The sequence below is a fragment of the Pieris napi genome, chromosome 4 (assembly GCF_905475465.1).
Source record: "Pieris napi chromosome 4, ilPieNapi1.2, whole genome shotgun sequence".
In the NCBI taxonomy this organism is placed as follows: Eukaryota; Metazoa; Arthropoda; class Insecta; order Lepidoptera; family Pieridae; genus Pieris; species Pieris napi.
The window spans coordinates 8,985,289-8,997,712 of NC_062237.1; the positions used below are offsets into that span (position 1 = coordinate 8,985,289).

General features: G+C 32.2%; 1 protein-coding gene and 1 long non-coding RNA gene across 3 annotated transcripts; both read left to right on the forward strand.

Moving 5' to 3' along the window:
- The first annotated feature begins 4,329 nt into the window (after positions 1-4,329).
- On the forward strand, positions 4,330-4,764 carry LOC125049139. The gene is made up of 2 exons (XR_007116953.1): positions 4,330-4,465; positions 4,546-4,764. It is a non-coding gene; the product is annotated as an uncharacterized LOC125049139 (long non-coding RNA).
- Positions 4,765-5,324: 560 nt separating this feature from the next.
- LOC125049138 lies at positions 5,325-10,528 on the forward strand. 2 transcript variants are annotated; one of them, XR_007116952.1, is made up of 3 exons: positions 5,325-6,115; positions 8,870-10,229; positions 10,310-10,528. XR_007116952.1 is itself a non-coding variant. In XM_047648260.1 (2 exons), exons 1-2 carry the CDS (start codon positions 5,371-5,373, stop codon positions 10,030-10,032), a joined length of 1,908 nt encoding a protein of 635 aa, XP_047504216.1. In that variant the 5' UTR covers positions 5,325-5,370; the 3' UTR covers positions 10,033-10,528. The 2 variants fall into 2 exon arrangements, 1 of the variants encoding a protein (XP_047504216.1); XM_047648260.1 differs by having other exon boundaries at positions 8,870-10,528.
- Positions 10,529-12,424: the final 1,896 nt, after the last annotated feature.

Here is a 12,424-nt window from a genome sequence, read left to right on the forward strand (position 1 = left end):
CTGAGAGGACTACTACCAAAAGAGACGAGGTCATTTCATTATTATAAAACAAAAACCTCTGTAAAAATCCGCACATAATCCGTTTCAATTGTATGAAGCTGTAAAATGCGATGAAACGTTTTTAATTTTCATTTACATAAAGTTTTACGTTATTTTCAAATGGCCGCCCATTGATTTTTATAACAGATCGTAATTGAATGCTGCACTTATTTTGTTACGTATTTAATTAATTGAAATGTGATACCTTTTAGTTGGATTTTAGTTGGAAATATTTAGTGAGATTTTTATTATATTCAAACATTTATTTTATACAACTACACATTTGTGCCGAGTTCAAAATAGTTTAGTATAGTAGTTATTATAAGATTAGTTAAGATAAATAATTACAAAGACTTATTCTATTAGGAAAGTTAATACTCCGAACTTATAATACTTTTTACTTTCTATTATTACTATTTTTTTACTTACTATTATTACAGAAAAGGGCTATCAGCCTTCTACTTCTGAAATACAACTTACAGGACTCTTAGGTATAAGAAATATAACACAATTAATTATGCTCTAAAAAATGTACTATCTGGAGTTTGAAGGCACTAGAATCAATCACCCAACCACTGACTTTCTTTCATAATTTTAACCTCTCTCAACTATTTAAACAATATTTAAAATACTTTCACCGATAAACCGCGAGAAAATTTAAAATAATTCTTAAAACTCTAAACAATCTCTCTCTGTTAGTAGTAACAGGCATGACGGTGGATGTTTATAATAAATATTAAATTATAAATTGTGTTAGTTTATTGAGGTACACGATATGATTTTATAAGACATTGTTAAGACTATGAGATTCAGTTCAATGGTGTAAAAAAACTTGTAATAATGCTCTGCAAAAGAAACTAGTAAAGAATTTTTATTAATAAGAGGGTTAAGTTTTCAATTGTTCAATACATTCGCAACACAATAAAGCTATGTTATCGAAAAGTGTTATTTAAGATGGCCATGCCAAGAGTCTAAACAAAATAATATCTCACTGTATCCTATATATTATCTGTAAATCGTAGCAAACGATTGTATCCCGGATGTTTCAGACAAGATGTTAAAATAAATAAAAGCAATGTACCTCCAACACTGTATTTCCTGACGCTCAGCCGCTTCCGCTGTTCTCAGTTTACAGAAATGTTTCCCTGTTATTGTTTATCAAAATGGAAAACTCTCTTTGTTCTGTATTAGAAATAATGAATGCTTGATGTATTGATACAAAGTTGTCTTACGCCTTTATTGACATACAATTTCCTTGTCTGCAAACAACTATTTTAGTATAAAAAGGCTATGAATCAATTTCCGAGCCAAAACTTATCGATTCAGATAATACCTAAATATTATAATTTATACAAATCGTTCTCGTTAATATGGATATTATATCATTTTCAGATGTATTATACTAGTGCTGTCTACTTCAGCCATGTCATGATACATTAACATAATATGTTATATATAATTTACATATTGAAATAAATAACTAACCTTAACATATAATAACTAAAATATATTATTAATAGGAGTCCCTTTAAGCAGCGTTCCCTCTTTGAATAGCTAGACTAATTCTTTGTCCAAGGTAGCTGCCAGATCTTCGGTCTCCTGTGATGTCGACTAACCGTTTTGATATTTCTTTAAAAAGCCTTAATATATACATTACTTATGTGATACATTTTTTTCTAGATATTTATATGTATTTATTTACACCATAGTACCTACGAGACTAGCGATTGTGGCTTCCAGCAGCGGTTACTCCAGCAGATACGACTCCTGAAGAAGTGGAAGAAAATTAATCATACATATAATTGGATGCTTTGGGTACACACAGAGATAAATATACAAACACTTAAAATTGTATACAAAAATAATTATACTTTTATCAAGGAAACTGGCTCCATCTCTCCCTATCTTGAGCTCTCCTAATCTTCCCTACCAACTTCTTTTAGCTAATAAGCCTAATTTCCATATAGGAAAATATATTATAAGAATAATATCTTCGATGACAGCACTCCTTCAGAATTTTTTTTAAATAAACTATCATCACCTTAATTTAATAAATTTACCGTCATAACAATAAGGTCCAGTAAATTCCTTTTACGTAGACTTAATAGAAGGGCAAGTGAGGACAGATATCTAACGCTTCATTTAATTTGTGTGACCTCTCTAAGTGACATCCTGGTAGATGTCAATTAGGCTTCGCTTGTATGTGTTGTTTAGTTTTGTATTAGTATTTTAGAGTGGGAATAAGAGCATTCTATGAGAAACATGAGCAACATAACATAAACTTTAAAATATTCCTCAAATTGTGGTTTACTTTTTATCTAACCTTATTAATTATTTTACCAATATTTACTTTCTATATTTTACGCTTTGCACTACTTTCTATATTAGACGAACTATTTTGCATCGGGGCTCGTAGATACAATGTAAAAATGATATAATGATAAACTGTCGAATTATTTGAATAAAGATCTCACAGTCGTTTTCGCTTCCCGACTTACGCAATAGTAAAACTCATATTGCTATAGTCAAGCAAACAAACACAAGTTGTTAGCTACAAGTTTGTTGATTAGGATATTTTTTAAGTTTTCTGAAAAATATTGTGAAATATAGATAAATAATCACCCTTTGTCGATACTCCTCTCTTCAAAAACACTTTCCTGAACGCCTTCACTAGCATCGGAATACTAGGCGTTGATGTATCGAATGACATTCAGTTTCACAGTCATTTCGAAGAGGCTAAATTAGCCCTTAAGAACAGCCCTGCGATTCTGTAACTCACTTTAGAACTCACACAGCGGTTGTCGCATCGGCGGTCGCTCTGAAATCAGTCGTGAAGCAGTCATTTTATGATTTGGCATTCTGATAAACAATAAACTACAAGCTCCCACCTTTTCGATTTCGATGCGAAAACCGCTGTGTGAGTTCGAAAAGTGAGTTACAGAATCGCAGGGCAGCTCGCGGCAACTCGCCGGCAATGTACTCGCGAGCCCTCTATTGCCCCCTGTTCTATAATAAAAATGTATAGATGTTTGACGCGCAAATAGGCTAAAAGCTCATATACCACCTGTTTTTGGAAGACCAAAGGTGCGTTAACGAATTTGTAAAGTTGACGTTGTTTTCTTAATAACTATAGACAGTAATAAAAAACTGTTGATTAATGTTGATATAAGTTGTCATTACGTACCTTTAATCTCAAGATACTGCTAACTATATTCTGTGGAACATAATTTACTTACGAGCGATTTGCTAGCATTACATATCTGTGTAATTAGGTATATAGGTAATTAAAGTTGGTCAGATTATACGACAGTTTGCAGAGCAAGCAGAAATGATTAATTTGAGTGTTTGGTTTCCGTTTATATTAACAATATTTGTTGTTTTGGAGATTTTAATATAGTGTTATTAGTATTGCTAGTCCAATAAATGTTTATGTTTAAGTTTTAGTCAACGATTTCACCAATAAATTTAAAGAAAATAATATTTAGAATATTTTTTTCTGAAACATTGTAAATTTGTTTATAATATGAAGAATTAGATTTCTTCTACAATAGAGGTTTTTAGAAGAAATATTTTAAAACAAATAAGCTAAAAAAGAGTTGCCCTTTTCCGAGTTGATCATTATTTTTTCTAATAGTAGGTGATCAGCCTTCTGTGTCTGACACACGGCGGCGACTTTTTAGGTCTAAACCAGAGTTCCCCAAACTTTTTTGTGTCGTAGACCCCTTGCCATGTTTTTCCGTGTTGGGTAGACCCACTACTGCTTGATATTGATTTCCTGTTAATTTCAAAATGTGTGTGTGACCACAAACCGAATACCAACATCCTACAACTTAAACAATTTTATTAACATATATAATATTTTTTTTACTTCATAGGTACTTTTATAATTAATGTATATGTTTTGATATTATAAGATAGTATGATGTAAGTAAATAGGTACTATCACTGTATGTGTTGTGATCCACTATCGTGGACCTTTTCATTTCATGGACCTCCAAATTTTTTTTCGCTGACGTAGACCCCGTGTAGGTTGTCATAGACCCCTCGATATAGACCTCTTTGGGAATAACTGGTCTAAACCATGCCGGTTTCCTAACAATGTTTTTCTTCACTGTACGAGCGAGTGTTCGGGTTTCGAACCTACGACCTTATGGGTAAGAAACCAGACCAACACAGTTCAAAAACACATACATATTGGTAAAACAATAAAGAGTTTTACCATGAGACCCGGGATGGCCCATACATAATGTAGGCATAACATAACCTGAAGACTTAGGGAGCCCAAATGCTTTGTAATAGGATGAGGGTAGAAACAAAAAGGACAGACACGGACGGTGATTGCCGTAGATTGAACGTGTTAAAGATATAAATTGTGTCTTGTGTAATATCAAATTTTGGATTTTGAATTTCGGTTATAACTTGAGGGGTATGTTTCATTTAATTATTATTGTATGGTTTAGTTTTATTTTGGCTGTGAAACAATCTGAAATGTTTTATTTGTTTTAGCTTTGGGAAATGCCCTCAAATTAGATATTCATTTATTGAATAACAAATTGTCTATAATGTTTATGTGATAAACGTTACCACATTACACACATTAGGTTTGGCAGGATAAACCTAAATCCTCCTGGCGCCCACATTTATGTATTTTTAGTTAATTTTAATATTTAGTTTAATATATTTTAGTTCTTGTATTTTGCTAGTTTATAAATATCCTAATATATGCTAATTTGTTTTATTTATGTTAAAGACCCATAACATGGCGCCCAACGTGCAAATGGGTTTGTAAACAAAAGTTTAAAGATATTGTCAAGTATGTTTTTTTTAAAATATAAATGCACATAAGTTTAAAAAATTTAAAGTAGTAAATAATATTATTTTATAGTTGTAACATTTAAGGTTAAGTATAATGATTTTATATTGTATTTATGTATAATTTTGTTTTCTTTATACATACTAAATACATTCATCTAGTAAGTTTATAAGTTAATTGGTTGTGTTCAGATTTACCTTATGTATTGGTTGCTTTGTTTTAACCTGATTATATTTATGGAATTTACTTTGTTACATTAATTTGGACAAGGCCAATGGACATTATGATCTAGTGTAGTTACATTAATTAAGATTATAAGTTTCTGCTGTTTCTATTGTTTAAGTTTATTTTGTTTGTAAGTTACAGTGTGGTGGATTTCTATGTATGTTTTTATTTTTATTAGTTCATTTAGTAAACATGTTTGGTATGTTTTATACTGAATTTGCATATTGTTTGATTTTTTAAAGTAGGTTTAATTTTTTTTTTTTTGGTAAAATAGTTTTTTTGAGTGGTTTAATATGGATCCACAATATTTATTGAAGGATGAAGTGGAGTTTGAGCTTGCTTGTCGTGGTTATGTGCAGCCAGGTGGTTTTGCCTCTGCATTGAGACTAATTTTAAGAAAGATGATGTTTGTTGAACAGTCACAAGAAGTGTCTTATGAAATTAAATTACCTTCTGGTTATATAAAGAACCCTAATAAAAACCTAGACGTTTGTTCGAATAAGCTAGATACTATTTTGCGTTACATTTCTGAATTAAATGAAAAACCTGATAAACAATTATATAAACGATTAGTTTCACGCTTGTCTCATATTGTAAATAGGTTGAATTTAATGGAACCTTTAGCTGAAATTGATAAGGACAAGCGTACAGTTCTTATAGATAAGGCTATCGTTCTTCTATCTGAATTAGAAAATAAGGACGAGATAGAGGATGATGATAACATAACTTCTGAAATGAAAGAACTTTTACATAAGTCGATCGGTGAGGATAGTAAAAAAGTTTTAAATGAAATTGATAACGATTGTCCAAGTACATCAGTTGGGGAACATAAAACTACACTACCTAATACAGACAATATAGCTTTATTGAATCAACAAAAACGGGTTAGTTTTGGACACGATATATTTGAGGAAGGTCCTCTTTCTGACAAGTTTATTAATTTGCCTTTAAATTCTACGTCGCGTGAAGATTATAATACAATTCGTAAAAATAAACTTGTGCCAATTAGTCAATGGGGGGTTTATTTTTCCGGCGATGGTAAGTTTAGTGTAAATGCTTTCATTGAGCGTGTGTTCGAACTCAAAGATGCTAGAAATGCTACAGATGAAGATCTTTGGAGGCATGCTATAGATTTCTTTAAAGGAGACGCCTTAATTTGGTTTCGTGCCAACAGAGAATATATTAGAAACTGGGAGGAATTAGTGTCAATACTGAAGCGTACGTTTCAATCCCCTTTTTATCAGGAAGAGTTGTTGGCAGAGGCCAGGTCAAGAACTCAAGGTAGTAATGAATCTGTTTTAATATTTGTTTCGGTCATGCAAAATTTATTTAATCGGTTACCAATAAAAATTACAGAGAGAGAAAAGATTTCGGTCATTGTTAAGAATCTTCAGCCATATTTTCAAAGGGCAGTCTGTAGGGATGAGTTTGATTCGGTTGCTGATTTAAGTAATATTCTTAGAGTGGTGGAAAGAACAAAGATTAATTGTGATAAATTTCAAGAACCAAAAAGTTGTCTCAATTATTTAGAACCGGATTTAGCTTATCAAAATCCTAAAGGAAATATAACGGACGAGTTAAATTCTATTAAAAGTAATAAAAGCATGATGAAAATTGTTAAGAGTATGAGGTGTTGGAATTGTCGAGAAGTAGGGCATTTATTCAGGTCATGTAAAATACCCAAACAACGGCTATTTTGTTATGCTTGTGGTCGTTTTGGTGTGACGTTAAAAGATTGTATTTGTAAGGGAAACGAAAAAAGGTAAACTCAAGCACCTGCCAAATGAGCGTTCCCTGTAGTAGTAAAAATAAGGAATGGCAGGATTGGTTAATGTTTGTTCATAATGTCATGTCTTCGAAAATAGTTTCTTCTTTAACTTTTAAAAAGGAATGTGACAACAGGTCGTACGTGAGTTTGGACATTTTAGGTAGGAAATTTAGGGGATTATTAGATTCGGGGGCTACGAGGTCAGTGATTAATTTGGATATGGCAAGGAAAATTAAAGACATGGGCATAGAGTCTCAGACACTTGGTCTGAAGCCTATATATATTTCCACTGCAGATGGATCAAATCATTGTATTCGTGAATTATTAGATGTGCCAATTAGTTTTAATAATAATTTTCATATTATACCAATATTTGTTATGCCGCATTTGTCTCAAGAATTGATTTTAGGTAAAGATTTCTTTATTAAATTCGGTATTGAGTTTCATTTTAAGAGGGAATGTCCTAATTTAGATTCCTTGTCGAGTAATTCGTCAGCTCTCATTGGTTGTGTTGATTTGGATGGAGATCAGATAAGTCGGTTACAGAGTAAAATTAGTGCTATAGAAAATTTGATTGGCATGGGTTTAGGTAGAACTAATATTTTAAAACATGTTATAGATACGGGTGATAGTAAGCCAATTTATCAAAAACAATACAATTTTTCGCCTATCATAAGGAAACAAATAGAAACTGAGCTGGATGAAATGCTTGCGAAGGATGTGGTGGAACCGTCCTATAGTCCCTGGTGCTCGCCCATAGTTTTGGTAAAAAAACCAAATGGTGCTAACAGGCTTTGTTTAGATAGCCGACAGGTAAACAAAGTAACTAAAAGGGATACATATCCACTGCCAAGAGTGACAATGATTTTGGATAATTTACGTAATTCGCGATATCTTAGTACTTTTGATTTAAGAACTGCATTTTGGTAGATTGAATTAGAGGATTCCAGTAAAGAAAAGACAGCATTTGCAGTACCAGGCAGGGGTTTGTTTCAGTTTAAAGTTATGCCTTTTGGTTTAGTAAATGCATCTCAAACGCAACAGAGACTGATGGATATTTTATTTCATGAACTAGATGGTAAAGTTTGGGCTTATCAGGATGATATTGTGATTTCTTCAGAGACGTTTGATGAACATTTAATTATTTTGGATAAGGTTGCACATATTTTGAAAGGTGCAGGTCTAACGATAAATATAGATAAGTGTCAATTTGCTAGGTCCAGCATGCGTTTTCTAGGTTACATTGTTGATAAAGATGGGTTACGTACTGATCCCGAAAAAGTATCAGCGATTTTGAATTTTGAACGTCCTAAAACTTTCAAAGAGTTGAAAAGATTTATTGGTATTGCTAGTTGGTATAGAAGATTTGTTAGAAATTTTTCTGTTGTAGCTGCTCCTCTTCATAGTCTAACAAAAGGGAAACAAAAGAAATTTATATGGACAGATGAAGCGGAGAAATCATTTGTTGCTTTAAAAACTTTCCTAACATCGACACCTGTTATATCGTGTCCGGATTTTAAAGAGCCATTTATAATACAATGCGACGCATCAAATAAAGGTATAGGTGCTGTTTTAAGCCAAAAGATTGACCACCAATTGCATATCTAAGTAGAAAACTTAATGACCGAGAACAGTTGTATTCGACATCTGAAAGGGAATTATTAAGTATTGTTTATGCTGTAGAAAAATTTCGTCCATATGTAAAATCGTAAAATGAGATCCCTCTAGATCTCATTTTACTGTAGTGACGGATCATAGTGCACTTAAAATGATTCATAAAATGAAAGATCCCCATGGTAAACTGGCAAGGTGGGCTATGAAATTACAAGCATTCAGCTTTGATATAGTTCATAAGCCAGGAAGTTCGAATGTAGTACCTGATGCTTTATCGCGATCAATTAATGCGATTGAAATTCAAGCTGATGGTGTGGAAATACGAGAAGAACATAAAAATACATGGTATAAAGATAAAGTTAAAAGTGTCTTGAATAGTGATAGTGATATTAATTGGCGAGTTAGGGATGGCTTGTTGTATAAAAAGATTTGTTTGAAACAATATCCTGATAAGTCTAATGATTGGAAGTTATATATTCCGGAGATTCTTAGATCTACTATTTTGAAGCGCTGTCATAATGATGTAAAGGCGGGTCATTTAGGCATTCGGAAAACGGTTTTTAGAGTAAAACAATATTATTATTGGCCGAATATTTTAGGTGATGTGAAACGCCACGTCGGTCAATGTGAAATTTGTGCAAAATTTAAAGTTTCTCAACGTTTGCCTTTTGGTCACATGGGTCATCAAAGGCATGTTAATAGACCGTGGCAAATTATATCATTAGATTTAATGGGACCTTTTCCAAGAAGCAAAAGTGGTAACACTATGCTTTTAGTTATAACCTGTTTTTTTAGTAAATTTGTTTTACTATTTCCACTTAGATCTGGTAAAGCAGATAAGATTTGCAGTATTGTTGAAAGCCAATTTTTACTTTTTGGTGTTCCACAAGTAATTATTTCAGATAATGGTAAGCAATTTGAATCAAAATTGTTTAAAGAACTAGTCAATAGTTATGGCTCTCAAATTTGGTATACTCCTAATTATCATCCACAGAGTAACCCTACAGAGCGAGTTAATAGGGTTATTGGCACAATGATATCGAGTTTCATTAATACTAAGAAACATAATGAATGGGATTTGCATTTGCAAAGTTTTGCTCATGCTGTTAGGACTTCAGTTCATGAAACCACAGGCTACACCCCATCTTTCCTCTTCTTTGGCAGAGAAACAGCTATTCCCCCCAAAGTTACAAGTATGTCGCATGACGCAGTTAATATGTTTGACATTCCTTTAAGTTTTAATGCAAAAGAATTTCTTGTAGGTAATAAGAAGCTTTTTAGCATCTATGAGAAGGTTGAACAGAAGATGAAAGACGCACATAAAAAAAGTACATGTTATTATAATTTAAAACGTAGGGAGGCTAAATTTAATGTAGGTGACACCGTTTGGAAAAGAAATAAATTTTTGTCTAACGCAGGAAAAAAATTTATGGCTAAATTGGCCCCAAAATTTGATAAGGCTATAATTGTTGAAAGATTGTCTAGTAATGTTTTTAGGTTAAATAGCTGGTATGGCAAACCGTTAGGGGTTTGGCATGCGAAAGACTTGAAGCCATACTGGAATAGTGAGTAGCAGGTAAAGAAATGAAAAATATTCTTTGTATACCTTTTCATTTCTTTTGTATGTTGGGGGAATGTAATAGGATGAGGGTAGAAACAAAAAGGACAGACACGGACGGTGATTGCCGTAGATTGAACGTGTTAAAGATATAAATTGTGTCTTGTGTAATATCAAATTTTGGATTTTGAATTTCGGTTATAACTTGAGGGGTATGTTTCATTTAATTATTATTGTATGGTTTAGTTTTATTTTGGCTGTGAAACAATCTGAAATGTTTTATTTGTTTTAGCTTTGGGAAATGCCCTCAAATTAGATATTCATTTATTGAATAACAAATTGTCTATAATGTTTATGTGATAAACGTTACCACATTACACACATTAGGTTTGGCAGGATAAACCTAAATCCTCCTGGCGCCCACATTTATGTATTTTTAGTTAATTTTAATATTTAGTTTAATATATTTTAGTTCTTGTATTTTGCTAGTTTATAAATATCCTAATATATGCTAATTTGTTTTATTTATGTTAAAGACCCATAACAGCTTTAAAACGCAATTTTATTTAATTGCCTTGAAACGTTTTATAATCTTAGTGGGTGACCCGACTCTCGTAGTGTGCTTGGGCAGACCCTCGTAATGCGCCAACGCAACTAAAACGTAAAACTCCAGCCTTGCGATTCTGTAACTCACTTTTCGAACTCACACAGCGGTTTTCGTACAAGCTCCCACCTTTTCAGAATGCCAAATCATAAAATGACTGCTCCACGACTCATTTGAGAGCGACCGCCGATGCGAAAACCGCTGTGTGAGTTTGAAAAGTGAGTTACAGAATCGCAGGCCAGTAAAAGCAAACAATGTAATTCTCCCATTACTTTGTTCATCAAACGTTGGCAACAAGAATCATTGAAAAGAGATAAGAGAGGTGTTTGAGTTTCGTTTAACAGGGCTTACATTAAAACTTGTCGCTTGTTCAGTGCAAAACTTCTTAAATTATACCTCTAGCCCACTCTAATTTCCTTTTGTAATGTGAAAGTTGAAAACACTTCAAAAACTTTAGGAAAGCTTCCGAAAATTCTTTTTTATTTTCGTGAATCCAAAAGAAATTAGGATTTATTACCCTCGCTTTCGTTCGTATGGAGCTTACGATAAAATTGATAGTGAGCGTTTGGTTTTGAGTACACGTTTCACTATAAAGTATTGATAAACTTACCAGTAATATGTTTTTTATTTATCATTAGAAAGAAAAAAAGGGTGCGTTTTTATTTATACTTCTTTAGCATTGTTAAAAATAGTTTTTGATTGCATGCAAATAATTAATTACAATTAAATAATCAAAGACTGGAAAGGTCAATTAAATAAATAAATATTTATTATTATTCTCTTACATTAAGTGTACATAAATTCTATTATTATTCGAATGATGCTTTTAAATTATGTCCAATGCCGTAGCATCTTCCGTGGGCAACTTCATTCTGTTAATTTTGTGTCACGGTGCGCGCGCATCGTAAAATTTTTATACAATAAATATACACTCTCATCAATTTTTCATAACGCGCCTAAAGAAGTATAACTTCAAAAATACATATTCTTAAAATAATGTAATAAAACATACATATTACATATCTCAGGCATTTTAGCTCAGAAACTTCGAGATAAACGCATACTGCGTAATATAATCAATCATATAATTGAATTTATGATCAGAGATTACCCTTTCGAAAGGAATTATCTCATAGGAGACGGAGATAATTGCTTTCGAGCCTTTTGTACAGTTTCTTGTAGCCCAGGCTGCAACTGAAAGGAAAGGTACAATTATCATCCTTGTACATACTACTGTACCTATAGTATACTATAGAACCATTCGGTTCGGTCCTTAAAACCCACCCGAGGCGGAGAACAATAATCTAAAATAACAGATTATAATGTTACAGTTTATTAATAAAATTAAGTTAGATTACGCCCATTATGGTTTGGTAAAACTGAGCTAGTGCTGACGAGTCCCTTGCGGCTAATAAGTCTCGTGAATTTATTACATTAAATATAGCGAGACAGACTGAAAAGGTTAATAGGGATTAAATATTCATTACAAACAATTTAGCTCTTTTGATGAAAATCAGACGTTATAAAAACATAAATAAACTATTAGTAGTTCCGTCGATGAAAAGATGGCATGGATTTTTATAATTTGTAGGATATCTTACGTAAATAAATATTCTACTTTCAAATTAATTTAAAATTAAAAATTTCTGCTTTTATTAATTTTTTATCTTCACGTGTTTGTTATGTTTGTCTATAAATATTGTATTTTATTTTTCTTGTACCAATGTTACAGCGTTGGAAAGCTTTTATAAATAAAAATCCTATTATTTCAATACATTAAGTATAGATAACAGAAGTCATATA

Bases quoted from the DNA above. Each gene is read 5' to 3' on its own strand.
- LOC125049138 (XM_047648260.1), top strand. From the start codon at position 5,371: ATGGATCCACAATATTTATTGAAGGATGAAGTGGAGTTTGAGCTTGCT. The intron at 6,116-8,869 runs GTAAGTTTAGTG...GAGTTAGGGATG, and splicing joins GGTTTATTTTTCCGGCGATG to GCTTGTTGTATAAAAAGATT.